This window comes from Natator depressus, chromosome 8 (genome assembly GCF_965152275.1).
Source record: "Natator depressus isolate rNatDep1 chromosome 8, rNatDep2.hap1, whole genome shotgun sequence".
NCBI lineage: Eukaryota > Metazoa > Chordata > Testudines > Cheloniidae > Natator > Natator depressus.
Genome location: NC_134241.1, coordinates 93,927,169 through 93,947,905, shown reverse-complemented (window position 1 = coordinate 93,947,905; position 20,737 = coordinate 93,927,169). Strand labels below are relative to the sequence as shown.

The 20,737-nt window shown below is 46.0% G+C and overlaps 1 protein-coding gene across 3 annotated transcripts; it reads right to left on the bottom strand.

Annotated features, from left to right (window-relative positions):
• Window positions 1-650: 650 nt before the first annotated feature.
• Window positions 651-19,129, bottom strand: TTC4 (tetratricopeptide repeat domain 4). Of its 3 annotated transcripts, XR_012640597.1 has the most exons (11): window positions 18,986-19,129; window positions 18,011-18,128; window positions 17,583-17,744; window positions 16,552-16,629; window positions 13,119-13,243; window positions 12,112-12,198; window positions 11,763-11,977; window positions 10,486-10,567; window positions 9,092-9,174; window positions 7,837-8,004; window positions 7,271-7,743 (listed from the first exon to the last, which is right to left on the bottom strand). XR_012640597.1 is itself a non-coding variant. In XM_074961677.1 (10 exons), the coding sequence occupies exons 1-10, from the start codon at window positions 19,091-19,093 to the stop codon at window positions 2,032-2,034; spliced, it is 1,173 nt and encodes a 390-aa protein (XP_074817778.1). In that variant the 5' UTR covers window positions 19,094-19,129; the 3' UTR covers window positions 651-2,031. The 3 variants fall into 3 exon arrangements, 2 of the variants coding, with proteins under 2 accessions (XP_074817778.1, XP_074817779.1); XM_074961677.1 differs by lacking the exons at window positions 7,271-7,743; window positions 7,837-8,004 and adding an exon at window positions 651-2,146; XM_074961678.1 differs by having other exon boundaries at window positions 7,268-8,004.
• Between the last annotated feature and the right edge of the window lie 1,608 nt (window positions 19,130-20,737).

Sequence of the window (20,737 nt, the reverse complement as noted above, 5' to 3'; positions counted from 1 at the left end):
CAGTAATTGTAGCCACAAGTTCCCTTAATCAGCAGTTCACAGGGGAGGGAGGAAGGGGGCCATGACCCCGAACTCGTTTATGTAGCTGGGAAAGGAAGGGAGGGGGGAGATAGCACTTCTTCACTTAAAGGGCATCCCTCAGACAACCATATTCCTCATGCAGCTGCAACGCTTATCTATCCTTAACAAGCAGAAGGGGAGGGAAAAGGGTGGCAACTTTATCGATCAAGTGAAGAGACAACATTTAAAGACCCGGGCCCTTTAAATCAAGATTTAAAGGCCCCGGGGCTCTGGCTGCAGTAGCGGCGTCTGGGAGCCCCGGGCCCTTTAAATCAGCATTGGAGCCCTGCCGCCGCTACCCCAGGGCTCCAGCAGTGGGGCTCGGGTGGCGATTTAAAGGGCCCGGGGCTCCCTGCAGCAGCTGGAGCCCCGGGCCCTTTAAATCACCACTGGAGCCCTGCTGCCACTACCCCAAGGCTACGGCAGCAGGGCTCGGGGGGCGATTTAAAGGGCCTGGGGCTCCGGCTGCTGTAGGGAGCCCCAGGCCCTTTAAATCGCTGGCCTGGGGAAGCCGGTCCAGTCCAGCACGGCATACCGCCTCTTGCCGGTATACCGTACTGGACTGTACCGGCTTACTTTCACCTCTGACCCTTACATACCCCAACAGTATGATCACCCTACTCAAAAAGCAGCAAAGATACTGCTCTGCAATTTGATTGACTCTCTGTTTGCTCATTAGCCTGCAGGTGATAGGCAGACGAGCAGAGGGACTCAATGCCAAGGAGTCTGAGAATTCCCTCCAGAATCAGGAGATGAACTGGGAACCCCCATCCAGTACAATGCCCGTTGGTACCCCATGGGAGCAGAAGGCATTTTCCAGGAAGAGCTGAGCAGTGTCATGTGTGGTAGGAATAGAACAGCATGGAATGAAGTGCACCATCTTAGTTAGGCGGTTGACAACAACCAGGATTAGCGAGTGTCCCTGGGAGCATAGCAGTTCTACAATGAAGTCCACTGATATAGTATACCAAGGCTGTAAAGGCATTGTCAGAGGCTAGACAAGACCTAGGGGCTTTGATCGTGGGATCTTGATAATCACAGGACCTTATATAATCCATGATGTAAGATCAAAGGCCTGATCACCAGAAGCTTCTCGAGAACAGATTCCACGTCTTGAATTGGCCAAAATGACCCACAAGTGTCAAAGTGTGGATAGTTTCAATACCTGGAGCCTAGGTTGTCCCTCTGGAACATAAAGACAACCCTTGGAATAGAGGAGGCCATACTGTAGTCAGAACTCAGAGTCAGGTTGGATACCCATATCATTCAGGGTCTGGCAGATCTGGGTTATGAACGGGTCATCGGGGAGCAGATGGAGAATGTCAGACTGCTGACGATCATCCTGTTGACAAAGTTGGATGCCTTGAGCATGGTGGCAGAGGGCTCTTTGACAGATTTAATGTATTTGTCTCTGTGGGAAAGGACAGCCACCTTCCTGTTTCTCATCCCTTACAACAAAATTGAAACGAACGAAGAAGAGGAACCAGTGGATCTGACGCTGGTAAAGGCATATAACAGTCCGTTAAGTGTTCCAGGTTCTTATAATCTGTCAGGACTCAGGCTCTGTCAAGGAGGAGCCCAAACCTTAATAGCCAGTAGCTCCTTGTCATACTTTTTCTCCACTGAGGTTAACTTCCAAGAGTAGGAAGCATGTGGGTAGAGTTGGTTGCAGGTGGCCCCTCGTGTTGAGCTAATAATGCATCTATGGCAAAGTTCAAGGCATTGGCCTTGATTGTAAATGGTTGGGTGGTCTGGGTGAATCAGGATAGGTGCCGGGGTGAATGCCCTCTTCAGTCAGTCAAAGGCTGACTGAGACTCTGTGGACCAGGCGAACTGGACCCCCTTTTTCAGGCCTATGGGTGCAGCCAGGTTGGAGAATGCTGTAACAAATCACCTGTAGAAAAATTGGTGAACCCTGGGAATTGCTGCACCGTGCAGACATCCTTGGGTGCGGCCCAGTTGGTTTTAAAATCAGTCCCTTCCTTGGATCCTGATCCCAGACCCTTGGGATTCGCTGTTCCTTGGGCTACACTTGGGCGCAACATTGACGCATACAGCCGAGTAAAGACCACGGTTTTCTTCTCTTCTGTAGGGACAAGGGATATTGCCAACTGTTACGAGGAGAACCAGACCTGAGGGCCTGTCTGAGCTCAGGTCTTGGCAGAGTAAACAAAAACCCAGACTCTTCTGTGCACCGTTAGCCTACAGAAGCTGTTTATTTGCTGTGGCTTTATTTTTAATCAGATGCTGCTTTTGCCAAGAAAAAGCGACTTCATTCTAGTAGAACTTCAAGGAATAACCATTATCCATGTAACACTGGGGTGGCTGTGGCTGTTTTTTGCTATTTTTTATTGTATTTACTCTGTAACCCATCCTTCCTGCCAGGTATCAATCTGGGCTTAGTGTAGTGGTGGTACTCTGCTAAAGCTCTGCCCCAAAATCAGAGTAGCTGAATGTTTCTTCTAAAATGATTCATGTTGTAGAAGTTATTGTCATTAGACTTCAGGGTTAACACCTCATTGAGACAAATGGGGACAGCCCATATCTTGTTTAGGGCTCTTGTTTCTATGTTCACAGTCAACAGGACACTTCTTGACTGGTTCATAACTGGATGATTTTTGCAACCACGGGGCTAGGGATTTTGGTGAAATGAAAGGTGAGAGAGTGAAGGAGCCACTAGAGATGTGGTGGCACAGCAGTCTTTCAAGTGCATGGCACAAAATAACTGCTCTCTGGCCAGGACATGCACCCTCTGCCTAAAGGTCACACACATAATTTCTCTAGCTCTCCCAGCCCCTGCCCATTAGTCACCTCCTCCAGACCTGAACACTGACTGCCCATGTGTCAGCATGTTGGGCTGGTGCTAGCCCAGTGAGCAGTACTAAGGAACTCTCTCTCTCAAACTAATTTGAACCAGGATTAACAAGGTGGTGAATGAGAGTGAGCCCATGAATGTGCTCAGCTTCTGTTAGCATTCAGCTCCAGCTCTAACCTGTGTGTCTTGGGCCCATCGTTAACTGATCTGCTTTACTTAATGCCTTCAGTAATTCCAGCAGGGATTTATTACCCTCCCTATGTTTGTGAGGAGTAAAATCAAAACAAAAACCAAACCGAAAACGTCACTCAGGGTGTAGAGAAAATTGTTAGTCCTTTTCCAGCAATCATATATTGTAGCTGTGATGAGATTTTCCTCATTTAATAAAAAGATTGTATGAACGAAACCACATTCCTTGGTTTTGCCTCCTCTTTGGGAACAGGCTGAAGACAGCAACAGCAGCTTGGTAACAAACCCGGTGACCTTGGGATAAGAACGCTGGCTGGCTGAGAGTGAACCTCTTTGCCTCTTTAAGTACCACACCAACAGATGCTGAGCCCTCAACCTTAGTGAGAGAGCTATACTTGAATTTTCCTTTCAGCCTTCTGGGGGATGTGGATCTGGGTCACTTTTATACCTGGTATGCTGCATTTTAAATATTTGTTCTTATATGTTATATGTCTAGAAGCCTTCACTGAAATTGGAGTCCCATTGTGCTATATATCATATAAGTATCTACGAGATGGCCCCGGAACTGAAGAGCTTACAGTCTAAATAGACAAGACAAAGTGTGGGAGGGAGTGGAGGCACAGAGAAGTGAAGTGACTTGCTTACAGTCAGACAGGTCAGTGAAAGCGCTAGGAAGAGAATTGCCTTCTCTTGACTCCCAGTCCAGGGGCATGTCCATTACATCACACTGCCATACTACCAGGCTTCTACCTTAACTCTCAATGTGCACAATTTGTATGCTGGAAATTGCATTTGCCATGTTGGATGTTGATAGCCCTTGGATGCTTGCAACCAGGATTGGACACTCATAGTGCAGAGCATGGAGTAAAGGGCAGAGGGGGAGTCCTGCTCTCACTGAAGTCAACTGTGCAATTTGCATTGACTTCAGTGGAAGTAAAGCACCTGAGTGCTTTTGAGCATCCCTTCCTTAAGGAGCTACTCCTCTCAAATCAATGAGCTGAGAGAATGCACATCACCGGAAGCCTGGGACTGCAAGCTTTCTCATGGTATAAGGGCTTTGTGTCTACTCCTTGCAGGTCATGGTCTCTAACCCTACTCCTAAAACCCCACCATTCTGATCATTGTTTTTAATCAGTTTGATTCTGAGATGAGCTTTATCAGTCACTAACAATGTTGGAAACTGGAATCTTACCTTGGCAAGACTCTGATAGAAAAACTCTATTTTTATTTTTAATAATGAAAGTTTAGATTCTGAAGAAGATAGAAGTCCTAGAAAGTTGGGGTTTCTGTACAGAGACTTATAGCAGGCTGTGAAGCTTTGTATCTGCAGGGCACAGTTTGAATCCAGCCTGAATTTGTAGTGTCTGAACGTCATTACCAACTGACAGCTGTCTGGGTGCCTCTGTGACATGAGTTAGTGGTCTCAGTCCAGTCCAGGATGTAGGTACAACTACTGGCCAGACACTGAGTGGGTGGGGAGACTGAATGACCTTCTGATTTCTAGAGCTGGTCTCCCCCCAGCAACATGGAGATGCCAAAGCTGCACTTCTTTTTTGGGTAAATAGAAATACTTTATTCTCTAGTACTCTCAAGCTAGTACCTTTCAGCTTCACATTAGAGTAACTGCTTTCTTCTGTCCCTATCCTGGCCGGCTTTGTAACAGGCAGCAAGCTCCCTGGACATACCTTCGGCTTCTTTCAAAATAGACAGGTCTTGGCTATTCCCCTACTCTTTCTATATCAGCTCTGCTTGTGCGTTCTTTAATCTGACTGTATTTGCTACACCTCATCCCAGCGAACTCGTTAATGACGATGGAGCCAGTTTCCTGTTTAAGATATTAAATGAGGTTTACTTACATCTAACAGTCACCTCATCAGCAGACTGTTGCTAAGTTCTGTTACACTAGGGTTAGTTCATTATTTCTAGCAAATCCTGGGTAGACGCTCACACATCTGGCTGGAAGAGAAGCCCATTAGGCTTGCAAGCTTTTACAGAATCTTGTGAATGTTGGAAGGAAGGATTTAAGGAGAGGCTGCATCTACACTGACTTGCATTAAATGTTCATGGCTTGTCTCTCTCTCTTGCAGATCACAATCTTCCATTCTGCCACTTGGCAGCACAGAATGCCTACAGGCTCGGACAGATGACTTCAGAGGTTATAGCAGACGCACACCTGATTGAGCAGCGCTATGGGCTAGGAGAGGATATTGGCCTGTTTTCAAACAAAACCTATGCTACGCTGAGTGAATTGGACCCAAAATACAAGAAACTGTCTAGCCCGGTGATATTCTAACCCAGCATCTCCTCCCTCTGCAACCTGTGCTGCATTGTGCAATGGTTCGAGTCTGTCCTACATGGCTGCTCACCTTTGTATATTATAAATGAAAAAGGCAATTTTAACCTCAACAGTTCGTTTGCATGGCCAGAACTTAAGATTTGGAAAAAGATGCATTAGCTTTTCCAGTCTGTGCCTCGCTACAGAACATGACTGACACTTTGGATAGTATGAGCTTCAGTATCTGCAGGTAAAGAGATTCTTTACTTCCTTTGGGCCAGGGACCTATAGTGTTATTGATCCTTACTGTTAGGAAATCTAGCCTCTAGCTGATCACATTACGTCTAACTATTCCTCCCAAAAAAAGTAATGGCCCATCACACTGGCTGCTATGAAGTGGATCATTACTTTGGGGTTAATGAAAGTGGCTGCCCATGAAGTGGTGCTCACAACAGCCCTCAGCCATCTCTTTAAACCGGCTATACATGTCTAGTTTTTAGGCTGTTCCTCATCATTTGATTCCTTCTGCATTGTTGCTGCTCTCTGCAGTACCTCACAGGTGGCTTTGTCTACCTTACGTGGAGTTAGTCAAAGCAGACTCTCCAGACCATCTTACACTGCCACTGAAAGGGGCTGTAGCTCAGCTACAGCCAGAACCAGGGAAGGTTAAAGAGGCAGCAGGTCAAAGACTTTTTTAAAGGGAAGAGTCAGGAAGCTTCCAAGCTTCCTGTGATCTTGTGTTTTGATGACAGACTGATCTTTTCTGTACAAGCAGTTGCCTGGCTTATGTAGGCAGCACCTCTGATTACTTTAAAAGGTATCTTTGGTACGTGGCACGCTTATTTGATCAAGCTATCCAGATAGGCGGTCTCCAGTGTGTGCACTGAAGTACAGAAAAGCCCAGTTATTTTTTTTCTGAATGGGCAAACAGGTTCTCTTGACCAAATAACTAACTTTGGATTAAACCCTAACTTTATACTGTATCTAAATAAATGGGCATATGAGTACCAAATGGCCCATCATACTCGATAGGAAGCAAAATTCACCTCTGTTGACTTATGAACTAGTCACCTTGGCTTATGTGCCGTACCATGGAGTGGATCTGTTCTGTGTTTATTGACAATGCTTTGATTGCGTAAACAAAGTTAAAATACTAATAGTTGTAGCCTTGAGCAACAGTCATTCCACTCAACAGTGGTGACAGCTGACCAGCCTAACTCCAAAGCCCCTCTATCGCTGTTAATTACTGGAGTTTCTGAAAGATAGCATGGTTGTGAGGGTAGAGCAGGGAGGTGGTGATCCGTTTTCTCTTCCCCTAGACTCACCTCCTAGTTCTCATCTGTAAAATGGGTGTACTATTTATGCACAGTGAGGTGCTACGTAGATGTAAAGTAGTGTTCTGATACAGTTGCTTAGAGCTGCTAGATTAAATCCAGCCTTGATGTGAGATGCTCCAACCCCTTGAGAGTCCTCTTAAGGTGGGTTACGTTCTTTCAGGTAAAAGTTATATCAGCTTCTGTTAGAAGCTGGATTGTTTTTAACGGCTGATGCATTAGTTGGACTACACGTGCAGTGTATCTTTCCACCTGTTATTGATCACTGTAGCTCTGGAAGTGGGGAGACCAGGGAGCTCTAGGTTAGAACCAATATTTTTAAAAATTAAAAAAAAAAAAAACTTAGAAGCTAGAGCAGCCTGCTGTTGTAGAATCAGAATTCACTCGGTGCTAGCCCTAGGTGACTACTGGTTATTGAGATACACGAGGATGTTCTCTCACTTTGAAACTACTGTATGGTATTTCCTTGAGGATATCTGCACAATTTCCCATTCAGGAATACAGTAAGGAAACTGAGCCAGCCTAATTCATTAGGCACCAACCTGTCTACTTACCATAAACATATTTATTTGCAATCTACATCAGACAAAAAGAAAGGGTAGTGAAAGATCAGTAAATGTACAGCTCTTAATAAAGAGCTTGGCATTCCTTCGTTCAATAGCACAGTGCATTAGTGAATGAACTGCTGCTGAATTGATTTGACTGCTCCGGGCCAGTGGATTAATGCAGAGTCATCCAGTGCTACTAGAGGATATCCCAGTTCCACTGACTTCAAAACCAGTTAACTACAACCATTCCAGTGCTGGAGGTCAGCAGTGGAATTCTTCACTCCTCCACAATGCAAGTACATTGAAAATTGAGGTCACTTCATCTATAATTAAGGTTTGGCACACATGCAGAGCTGCCATTCATACACTGCACAAGGCTTAAGGGAACAGCAGTCCATTTCAATAGATTAAAGAAGACTACCATCCATTTATCTATTTCGGGGGGGAGGGAACCAAGCTTCAGTCCGTATCCACTCAGAACTCGGTGACTTTGTTCCAAGGGGAGTTCTACATGTGCAAGAACTGTAAGACAAAGGTCCAATAGTGGTTACATTTATTTGATTGAAGTAGAAAAAATTATTAAAATATACAGGTGGAAAGACTGAGTGTTCCCACCTGTGGATATGAACAATACAGCCCACAGCAAGGGTTTCTCTCGTCCCTTTTTGGCTTGCACTTGCTCATTTTAGTCGATGCACCTTCTTGCCAAAAAAGTAATTCTTAGAGAAAGGAGAAAGCTTTACTAAAACCAAAAAAGTAGGTGTCCCAGCCTTTACGAAGTACCTGCAATGAACACAAAAAAGTCATTCATCCTCCTCCTTTCTACCCCAGCGTTATACAGAGTGAAAGCTTGGGCCCCTCTTCAACAATTAAAAACATTGGCTTCATGGGGGCTGATGACAAGAATTTTTTGGCTGAATTCACAGCGCCTGTTATATTGAGGTCTGTGCACGTCTGGGGAGAGTGGTTCCTGAATCAATTCCTCTCCCCACAACTTTTCTAATTAAAATTAAGATAGTATTGTCACCCTGAACGTCACATTCATCCTGCCAGTGTAAAGCTGCAAGAGGCCAGGTTAGTGGCAAGGATTATGCATGCTGCTGAGTTTTATGGAATGATAATTAAGATGCAGTCCTGAACAGCAAGATTCCAGGTCCGAGTTTTTATTGGTGACTTTGCAGCAAGATCTCTAGCTAGAAAAGAAGTGGTATGCTGACTCAGCACAGTATTCCTTCCCCCCACACACAGAGGATAGATTCTTTTTTAATCTAAAGGCACAATCTAAAGGCTATTTTTTGTTGTTTTACACTGCAGGTTAGGGTCAGCCTGTCAGCTTCTGAGGAGCTGAAGTCAGTTTCTTTATCAGCATGGGTTTTTCTGGATCTCACATACACACTGTGGGCTGCTCATGTAGATACAACCATTTTTAAACAGTACCAGACACTTGATCCCTTCAATACACTCATTCCACTGAATTCCATGCACTTGATTATTTCACTGTTAGGAAACAGCATTAATAACTGTGTGTGTGTGTGAGCAAAAACAGCAGACCAATGACAGTGCAATTTTCATATAACCCACTGAGGTGTTACATAAAGTGGCACAGAGGCAGCTTTTTGCTGTTTCTGCTCTTCCAAACACACACACATTATGGATGCAGACCCGAAAACTAGTGCGCTCTCCCTCTCTTGTGGTTTATTCCTCCCCTGCTTATGGATACGAAAAGTCTGACTGGGAAGTGTGATTTGTTTTTTAAAAAGCGATTTAACCCTGTAGAGGAGGCACCTGAAGTTTACATGGAGAGCGTGACTCTACTTCTCCTCACACGGCAGATGAACGAACAAAATGCAGGTCCAGGCCACTTGCTCACCTTTGGTGCTGCAGCACTTGTAGCAGTGTGTTTTCTGTGTTCAGCTGGTACATTTCTTCTCTTGCTTCATCTTCAAAATACAGCTGGATAAAATGTGGCATAAGGTTAAATATTTAAGATACACCTGTGGGCAAGCCAGAGGTACCAGGGACACTAGCTAAAAGCCTGCTGAAAGATTTGTCATGATCACACCCGTGGTCATACAACAGAGCATCTGCATGTGTGTCCTCTAGTCTCTAAAATGGATGTACCACTAAGGGCTCTTAGAGCTTCATTTACCTAAAAGGGACTAGCAGGGGGTGGGGGAAAAAATCCAGAGACATAGAAACCTTTCAACAGCTTGTTTTGTATAGATTGCAGGCTTTTTATTTATTTACTATCTACACGGCTTTCCCTATATAAACCAATATATATTTGATCTGTTATGACTGCTCTTGCATAAGACTGTCTCCAGCCAAAGAACAGTTGCATTAAGAAGGTGAAGTGCTCTGCCTGTCAATGAAGTGATGGGGTTATGGGAATCAAAGCCTTGGGACCACTTTTTAAAATTTCATCCCTGGTGTCACTTCATTATAGTTACCCAAGGGATAAATTTAGCCTGTTTTGTTTAAGAATCATTATTACAGCAGCTAGGTCTAAAACAAAACTTATCCTGACGTCTTTAAGCCCCTTAGATTGCATATGCCTGTTGGCACTTATCAACAAAATGTCCATCCTGATAAAGTAGTGCCTGAGGAATTATCATGCTTTCAGAAAGGACTGCTCAGTGCACCAAGGGCCATCAATGCTGCCTGGGGATATGAAACTGTAGTGGGAAATAACTATCCCACATACTTGTATGCGAGTAATTCATGTTGGAATATACTGAAAACTACTGTAAATGTAGTCAGAGCCTAATTAAATTCTAAAGGGTTAATCTCATCAAGTCTCCATAGGTAATAGCATTCAACTCAGAGCTAGGCTACTTAATTCTAACAATTATCCCTATGCTTTTCTATCATGTGTTAGTGTACACATTATTTTGAACACTTTTCACTAAATTATGGATTAAAAAGTTATTAGGTTAACAACCTATTGGTCTACTTCTTATTACATACATGGGAATCCAGGCAATAAAATATCTCATAATAAAAAATATAAATCCAGAGAGAGAGAATTTTCACATTCTTACTTTAAACAGTGTTGTGTATTTCTAACAGCTGCAATAAATTTAGGAAGCCTCCTAGCCTTGAAATGTACAAATGAATTTGTGGCCCGCACCTTTATTTCACAGGAAGGCATGCTAAACAAAAATTTTACATATATATTTTATATACTTAGTAAGCTGCTTATGAGAAACTAATTAAAAAAAACCAATGTACAATATAAAACAGAAGAAGGGCTAAATTTCCTACCTCTAGGTTGCTGGGATGATATTTTCTTTCCGAATCCCAAGGAGGTAACTCAGCAAACATCACCAGTATATGATCAATAAATCTAAAAGTCAAGGTGGATCTTGTTATGACCCTAGTCACAGCATTATACAGCATTCAGTAGCTACTATAAATCCATGTTAATAAATCTACTAGTTCAACTTCTCTAATTCATACATTTAAATATGAATGATGGCAAAGATTACAGTAATAAGCAGGTTAAACAATAGCTTCAAGACTAATTATCTGATTATATTCAGGCCAATGTAAGTTTCAGAAACATACTCTTCACATACTGAAGTTTATCCTTTGCTTTAAACACATACTTTCATTAACAACCTTCACAGTGCAACAAAAAATGTTACCATTAATGCTACCAAGGTTACCATTAATCTTTGATTTCAATGTTTTCAGGCATACTGCCAAGATAAATGTATATTTATTTAAAATTGATTTCCCCTCTCTGTGTTACTAACAGTGTCTTAGATCAGAATGAAAAACTTTCAAAATCTAATTTACATGGCACTGTTTATGCCGCCTGTTTACTTTTTGCACTTCAGTCATTTTACATAGTGAAACTGCTCTGGTTTGTCAGATTCACTTTCACTTTCTTGGATCTTGAACACAGTACAATGCTCTTGCTTTCCAACATTAGGACAACATTAAAAGCCCTTACCTAACCATCTGCAATGAGATTTAAAACAAAAAATAATCTATTAATATTACGTTTGGTTAATACACATGCCACCATAAAGTGTTATGAATTTCAAGTTCATTAACTTGTAACCCTGCAGGGCTAGAAACTAAAGCTCATATCAAGAGAAGGGGAGTTTCCCCCTTTCTAATGTGATGCAGCACTCACTTCAAGCCTTGAGTTAACAGGACAATATCAGGTCTCTAAGAGCTATTTTAGGTCATTTTTGGAGGTGTTTTATATTTATCAGCTTTAACTTCTCTCTTCCTTTGAGACCTGCACAACTGGACTCCTGGCACCTAAGGCATCTGGTGGCTTCAAAACACTGTCCTGATTAATTCCTAAATAGAGTTCTTGTAACATATATGGTATACAGATTCCAGTAAGACATGCTTGAGATAACCTGTCACCTTTACATCACTATCATTAGATTTCCACACTCCTCCCCACTATGAACTCATAAAATCTAGATTTTGGCCCTGAACTACTTTGGAAGTCTGGTGTTATTTCAGCAAAGAAACAGAATATCTGATATAATCATTATTTCACATGAAGCAGAAATCACCTGCAGTCCTCGTGAAAAGCTGAGATGAAATCCGTTTGCCCATATTCAGGATACAGGAAGAGCACAGGCCAGTTTAGACTGCCATTATCATCTAAGTAGACCTTTGTGCCCGTAGCACTGTCAGAACTCAGTCCATTTAAAGACATCTCAGCCAGACCATCTGATATTTCATCTTCCTCTTTACAGGCCTCTAGAAACAGCTTGATATTCCTTTCCTACATTGAAAGAATCAATTTGAGAACATGACCTAAAAATCAAAGTTTAGTCACTTGAATATCTACATATGAAGAGCAACTTTTCAGAAAGACAACTTTTAAAAGAGAATCCTAAACACATCTTAGGTACATACCTTTATAGCAGTGAGTAAGACTTCCTTTTGAGACTGTTCCTTCTTCTCCTTCAGTTTTGCTTTCCTTACATCCCGCTGTTCAGCTCGCTGCACGTAATACAAGTTTGCATCACAATCATGTGAAATAAGTCAACATCCCTCATTATTCTATTTTACTGAAAAGCTGTGAAACCAATTTGGGTCACCAGAAAAATTATGATTCCTCTCAGTGCATCTCTTTACAGTGACATGGCTAGGAATCACCATTCAATTCCACTTCATGCAAATGTTAGACGATTTTTTTTTTTTTTTAGTATTTTACTCACACTTTGTCCTTATATAGCACCTTTCTTCCATGCTCAAAAACTCTCTACAACCATTAATTCAACCTCCAACATCCCCTGTGAGGGAGGCAAATATTGTTATCCCCATTTAACAGAAGGTTAAAGAAGGTAAAATTATGCTAATTCCATGCCCAAGATCACCCAATGGTCAGTGAGAGACAGAAATGAACCCTGGACTCTGGGGATCTAAGTCCCTTGCTCTAACCAGCGGACTATACCTTTCAGGTATGGGAGGAAGCATTCTCATTCTGTGACAATAGTAGGGAATACCTGGCTAATTTCTGTCAATCATGATTTAAGAGGTCTCTTTCTTTATCTACAGAACCAAAGCCATAATAAGCAGTTCGGTCTCCAATATGGCACCACGTCCCTTGTTAGTTACAGTGATGCTGGCTCCACTAGCTGTAAAATTGGATGCACTGAATTTGGACAAGACCTATACTCAAAAGTTAAAGATTGGAAGAGACCCATTAGGCTATCCAATCCATCTTTCATGATCTTTAGATCCTGTGGACAGAAACTGTATCACCCTCTGGAAAAAAATGACAATTAGCATTTATAAAGTGCCTTCCATCTGAGGATCCCAAAGTACTTCCCAAACATGACGTGGGGTAATGGACTAATGGTCTGATCTGGCATGGTAAATCTTATATTGCCATGGGCAGGTTTTGTTTTGGTTTTTACCTTTAATCTGTCAGCTTTGGCTCTCGTTTCCACAAGTTTCTTTTCCTTCGAATCTATCCTCAGACCCTCCTCACACCATGCCATTGCTTCAGGGAAATTCTTTAACTCCAAATGACACAAAGCTCCTGAAAGAAATTTTAAAAATTCAGACACAGGACCAGTGTATAAATCTATTTATACTAGGGGTGGGCAAACTTTTTGGCCTGAGGGCCACATCTAGGTATGGAAATTGTATGGCGGGCCATGAATGCTCACAAAATTAACAAATTCAGAGATATTAAAATAAACTTTATTTAATAAAGATACATTTTAGTGGAAATAAACATAAAACCTTATTTACTATTATAAATATACCATCATAACTTATTACAATAATTAAACTGAACTTACTCCCTTTCCACGCCCTTTCTCTCTAGCCTGAATTTGTTGGGCATCAGCTTCCAGTCATTGGAACTCATTGAGATTCACCAGCCCCCTGCTCTCAGAAACCTCCCACGTAGGTTCTGACAGCCCACAACTTTGAAAACCGCTATTGAGCACTCCCTGGCCAACTACTCTTTGTTTTATCCTCAACAATGGAAAATTAACACTACTAAGCCAACAAGCAGCAGGCACGTGGGCTTGCATGTTCCAGGCTCTGCTGGCATGTGAGGTGTGTTTGGGTTGTACAGCCAGAGTAACATGCGTGTCTTCACGCTGGTCACACAGGTCCTGAACACGTGGGACTGCCAGGCAGATGGAGCGGGGCAAGGCCCTGACCCCAACCCCGCTCCCCGGCAGGAGCAGGGCAATGGAGCTTGAGGGCTGGATTAAAAGATCTGACGGGCTGGACGCGGCCTGTAGTTTGCCCACCCCTGGTTTATACGAAGAGTAGTCTATATTCCCCTCAATATAAACAAGCACAACTAGGAAGTTTAATGACTTAAATGAGGCTATTTGAAGTAGCAAACACCATGCCTGCTAGCTTGCTTTCACAGGATCAGGCTCAATGATAGGATTTCAGCAGGGGTAGCAAGGAGATAAGTGAAACAGAAATCTCTGAAAATTGGCCAAATTCTTTGACGGTGTAACTGCTCTGAAATCAATGGAGTATTATGTCTTTACAACAACTTTAAATTTATACTGCAGCAATAACCTTTTGGAGCTTTACTATTTTAAAGATTTAAGACTTGTCTCTTCTAGGAAGAGATCCTGAAGACTGAAGTAACAGAAATGGGATGAAATTCAATAGTACAGAGTACAAGGTCATTCATTTAGGGTCTAAGAAGAAGAATTCCTGCTAGGGGGCTCATCAGTTGGAAGCAACAGACGAGGAGAGAGACTGATCAAAGATGACTAGGAGTCATCAATGTGATGCACTGTGAAAAATGCAATCCCAGGATGTATCAGGAGAGGCACTTCCAGTACAGATAGAGAAATATTAAATGCTATTGTATAAGGCACTGGTAAGACCTCATTTGGAACAGTGTGTGCAGTTCTGGTCACCCATGTTCAAAGAAAGATTAATTTAAACTAGAACAGGTGCAGAGAAGAGCTTCTAGGATGATCCGGGGAAGAGAGGGCCTATCTTATGAGAGGAGACTGGAAGAGATTCAACCTAGCAAAAAGGCGGCTGAGAAGGTATACGATTCCCCTCTATAAATACATTGGAGGGTGAAGAGCTATTGAAGCTAAAGGACAATGTTGACACAAGAACAAATGGGTATAAACTGGCCTTGAACAAATTAAGGCTGGAAATTACAAGAAGGTGTCTCACCATCAGAGGAATGAGGTTCTGGACCAGCCTCCCTATAGGAGCTGTGGGAGCAAACAACTTAAAATGAATTGAGAGACAACAGGACAAATTTATGAGTGGGATAGTATGACAGGGTTGCTTGTGATGGTGGGAGGCAGAGTTCAGCAGCCCTGGGGATCCTTTCTGGTTTACGTGTTATCATAGAATATCAGGGTTGGAAGGGACCTCAGGAGGTCATCTAGTCCAACCCCCTGCTCAAAGCAGGACCAATCCCCAACTAAATCATCCCAGCCAGGGCTTTATCAAGCCTGACCTTAAAAATATCTAAGGAAGGAGATTCCACCACCTCCTTATGTAACGCATTCCAGTGTTTCACCACCCTCCTAGTGAAAAAGTTTTTCCTAATATCCAACCTAAACCTCCCCCACTGCAACTTGAGACCATTACTCCTTGTTCTGTCATCCTCTAGCACTGAGAATAGTCTAGATCCATCCTCTTTGGAACCCCCTTTCAGGTAGTTGAAAGCAGCTATCAAATCCCCCCTCATTCTTCTTTTCCGCAGACTAAACAATCCCAGTTCCCTCAGCCTCTCCTCATAAGTCATGTGTTCCAGTCCCCTAATCATTTTTGTTGCCCTCCGCTAGACTCTTTCCAATTTTTCCACATCCTTCTTGTAGTGTGGGGCCCAAAACTGGACACAGTACTCCAGATGAGGCCTCACCAATGTCGAAGAGAGGGGAACGATCACGTCCCTCGATCTGCTGGCAGTGCCCCTACATATACATCCCAAAATGCCATTGGCCTTCTTGGCAACAAGTGCACACTGTTGACTCGTATCCAGCTTCTCGTCCACTGTAACCCCTAGGTCCTTTTCTGCAGAACTGCTGCCTAGCCATTCGGTCCCTAGTCTGTAGCGATGCATGGGATTCTTCCATCCTAAGTGCAGGACTCTGCACTTGTCCTTGTTGAACCTCATCAGATTTCTTTTGGCCCAATCCTCTAATTTGTCTAGGTCCCTCTGTATCCTATCCCTACCCTCCAGCATATCTACCTCTCCTCCCAGTTTAGTGTCATCTGCAAACTTGCTGAGGGTGAAATCCACACCATCCTCCAGATCATTTATGAAGATATTGAACAAAACCGGCCCGAGGACCAACCCTTGGGGCATTCCACTTGATCCTTGGGGCACTCCACCTGATCCTGAAAGTTCACGCTTCAGGGGTCAGGAAGGGATTCTCTCCCTCCCCTGCCCGGAATGTATTCTAAGCAGGATAAAGCACCTCAGTAACTGATTTTCTTTCAGACGGAGAATACAGTGACAAGCACAAGCGCATTACAAACTATCAGTCATTCAAGGTAGATAAACAAAACTATATTATAAAATGGAAACAAACTAACTAACTTATAAAAAGTACATTTAGTCAAACATAATAAAAAAAATCTGACAGTCTACCCATAAGAACAGTATGTAACAAATTATCCTTATATAGCATTTTGAAACCTTGCCTTTTGATTAGTTAACTGAAACATCCATGATCATTGTGTTATTATACACAGAGTAAAATACTCCTTGAAAAAAATATAGTTTTGCAAAATAAAGTGACCCCCCATCCCTTCGTTAATCTGGATTTAGCATTTCTAAATTACCTTTGTACTTCAAAATACTGCCATACTATCCATTTGTTTTTAAAATCTTACCTCTTATTATTGCTTTGAGATGGTTGGGTTTTAGCTTTCTTGCTGCAATCACATCACTGAGAGCAGAATGGTAGTTACCTATACAAAGCAAAACCTGGGTCAGAACATTTCACATGAACAACTTCTAAAATACAAGTAGACTTGAAGGCAACAGAAATCATTAGCCTGAGCCACAGCACAATGCATCTTCTATGACCACAAGACAGGTACAGATAGAGGTTGCACATTAATGACAATAGAAATAAATGATTGGGGTAAATCTGATGCCCAGGAAAGTGAAGGGTGGATAGCAGGAACTAGGACAGACAATGCACAGACTACTACATTTAACATACAACAGACTGTTCTCAATATTTATAACTTCCTTGTTTTGTTGCATGGATCTCAGTGGGACCTATGAGAATACACAGGCCTACCAAAATCTGATGCACATGTATAGTTCTCTGTCTCCTTATCTCTTCTCTATAGAACCAGAGTTTTATCACTGTCCTCCTGCACCCAACCCCTGACCTAGGTTCACGGTGTTACTGCCAAGCCAGGACCTTCATCAAAGCAGCTCTAGGAATTAGCCCAGAGAAGCCCAGCATCAACCTGTTTACTTCACACTCCTCCCCAAAGCACTTTGCTTCGGCCACAAGTTTTAAATTTAGCACTGTGCAAAACAGAAGCTCCAAGGTTTGACCCCTGCAAAAAGAGTTAGAGCCACAGGGCTACTTCACCTTGAATGGCCCCTTCTGTTAAATAATCTGCTCGACCTTGTATTTAGCTGTGACACTGAGTACCATTCCCAGACCTGAGGAACAACAGATCTGTGTAGCTTGAAAGCTTCTCTCTCATCAAGAGAAGCTGGTCTATTAAAATATATTACCTTGCTCACCCAGTCTCTCTGAGAGCCACAGGGACAGTTCTTGACTGTCTGAAAATCTTTTAAAAATTTGTAACAGTGAAAGCACATGACAGGCAAAGCAATTTAGTCATTTTTGGTTACACAGAATCTAGGTCAGACATAAAATGCAACATAAGGACATTACCCAGATAAAACTGTGTGGCAGCTCGGTTAGTATAAAGCACAGCATTCAAATCTTGGTCACTGCATTTCTTTTTTAACCCCTCAGTATATGAGATTACAGCTTTCTTGTAGTTCTTTTCCTTGAAGTATTCATTCCCCTCATTCTTATAGGTGTTTGCTTGGTCTGCAAAGACAAAACAAAACAAAACACCTTTCATTGTGCAATGCAATCGACAGATCGCCCCTGCCTATGACCTTAGCATACCTAAAAATTCAAACACCCCTTAGATACCCAATCCCCACTCATAGAAAAGCAGATGTCTAGAATCCACCACACCCACCTACAAACAACTAAATCCTCAAATCCCAAGGATAATCCCAAAGGGCAGTAGCACAACACCAGAATGGTGTGAAAGCAGAGATTTAAATTTTCATGAAATTATGAAATACCTTCAGGAGATCGATCCTCATCAAAAATGATTGACTGAAGGCATGCCAAATCGGGATTCTGTTCAGGATCAATTTCAGCAGGGGATTTCTTCATAAACATGGGGATCTTGTCAAATTCCTATTAATAACAGCCAGAGTGGAAAACACAACTACAGAATTGGAATTAAGTCCACATTTGGAAATCGTTAAGTCCTTATCAATATGGTCTGGCAAAATATTCTCTTCAAGCACATCAACCCAGTCAGGGCACAGGTAGCCAGTACTACATTGAAGGAGTGGAAGAAGCCATTCAGAGCACACCCACCTCAATTTGGGAGCAAAAGCCCCTCATTTGTGATTCATCTGAAGGAAAGAGGAGTTTCTCTGTCAGCATTTCACTGGGACATTTCATATCCCACACAAGATTTTTTTTTTTCCAACCTCTGTTGTTCCGATTGTCCCAGCATTAGGCCCACAAACTTTGGTGCCATTACTGCCTCCTCACTACGGGAGATCCACACTATTCTCCAGGGCCCAGACTGATCTGACACCCACATTTGGAGACACACACACACACCACCTGCCAGCTCTGTCAGACCATCACAGTCCCTCTCCAAAAGACAGGAGACCCCTCCCTGGCCCAAGTAGGACACCCTGTCTTTGCACACCTCATCACTAGGGCCAGCTCCTTCCCCCCCACCAGATCCCTCTGCCCCCATCTCTACAGCCGAGACCCCCTGCCCCCAAACACCCCTCCCATCTCCAGGGATAGTCCCCTTCCCCCCATCGCTGGGAATCAGACCCCCTGCGGTCCCCAGACACCAGCCTCCATCTCTAGGGACGGCCCCCTGCCCCCCAGCAACGTGGACAACACCCCCCCGCCCCCCGGGCCTCCTGCCCCACCGCCTCGCCCCCCACCCCTTATCTCTAGGGACAAGACCCCCGCTCGCAGGGTGGCCCCCCTCCCGCCCTGTGGCCAAGGCCCCCAGCCCGCACCTGCTCCCAGCTCTCCGGGTTGAAGCCCCCTGTGTAGCGCTGGGTTCGGAATTTGTCGAGGAAAGAGGCCGGCCCGGCCCCCTCCGCCTGCCCCTCGGCCGCCTCCATCGGCTCCGGCTCCGGCCGCCCCCCTGCTCGCTCCTTCCTTCCTGCCTGCCTGCCGCGCAGCCGCCGCCGCCGCTTCCCCCGCGGCCCGGCCCGGCGCCCTCCGTTCCGCCCCGCTCCGCTCCTGCCCGAGCCCCGGGGCGGAGCTTCCGCGGGGGCCTGGGCCAACTGCCCCACGGGCACCGGACAGCGCCACCGCCCTCCCAGCCGGGGTTCAGGGACCGCTCCCGCCGCCCCCTGCAAACCCCGGGACAGCCCCACCACCCCCCGGCCTGGGTTCAGGGACCGCTCCCGCCGCCCCCTGCAAACCCCGGGACAGCCCCACCACCCCCCGGCCTGGGGTCAGGGACCGCTCCCGCCGCCCCCTGCAAACCCCGGGACAGCCCCCCCCCCGAGCCTGGGGTAAGGGACCGCTCCCGCCGCCCCCTGCAAACCCCGGGACAGCCCCACCACCCCCCGGCCTGGGGTCAGGGACCGCTCCCGCCGCCCCCTGCAAACCCCGGGACAGCCCCACCACCCCCCGGCCTGGGGTCAGGGACCGCTCCCGCCGCCCCCTGCAAACCCCGGGACAGCCCCCCCCCCGAGCCTGGGGTAAGGGACCGCTCCCGCCGCCCCCTGCAAACCCCGGGACAGCCCCACCACCCCCCCGCCTGGGGTCAGGGACCGCTCCCGCCGCCCCATAAAAACCCAGGGACAGCCCCACCACCCCCCCGCCTGGGGTCAGGGACCGCTCCCGCCGCCCCCTGCAAACCCCGGGACAGCCCCACCCACCGCCCCGCCTGGGGTCAGGGACCGCTCCCCCCGCCCCCTGCAAACCCCGGGACAGCCCCACCACCCCCCCGCCTGGGGTCAGGGACCGCTCCCGCCGCCCCCTGCAAACCCCGGGACAGCCCCACCCACCGCCCCGCCTGGGGTCAGGGACCGCTCCCGCCGCCCCCTGCAAACCCCGGGACAGCCCCACCACCACCCCCCCGTCCGGGGTCAGGGACCGCTCCCGCCGCCCCCTGCAAACCCCGGGACAGCGCCCCCCAGCCTGGGGTCAGGGACCGCTCCTGCCGCCCCATAAAAACCCCGGGACAGCCCCCCCCCCCCCAGCCTGGGGTCAGGGACCGCTCCCGCCACCCCATAAAAACCCAGGGACACCCCCCCCCGCCTCGGGTCAGGGACCGCTCCCCCCGCCCCCTGCAAATCCCGGGACGGCCCCCCCGCGCCTGGGGTCAGGGACCGCTCCCGCCGCCCCCTGCAAACCCCGGGACAGCCCCCACCACCCCCCTGCCTGGGGTCAGGGACCGCCCCACCGCCCCATAAAAACCCCGGGACAGCCCCCCCCCCCCCCCAGCCTGGGGTCAGGGACCGCTCCCGCGCCCCATAAAAACCCAGGAACAGCTTCCCCGCAGGTTAGGGAGAGTTCCTGCCATGTCATACCCACCTAGGGACCACTCCCCCCACTCCCAGCCTAGGGTCAGAGACAGCTCCCCAACTGCCTAGGGATAGGGCTGAGTACCTGCTTCCCCTCTCTCCCCTCCACAAACCTAGGATCTGGGGGACAGGGACACCTCCCCCCCTAGGGACAGGGCTGAGACACAGCCCCTCTTCTCCCCCCATCCCCACAAACAGGGCCAACTCCCTCTCAGCCCTAGGGACAGG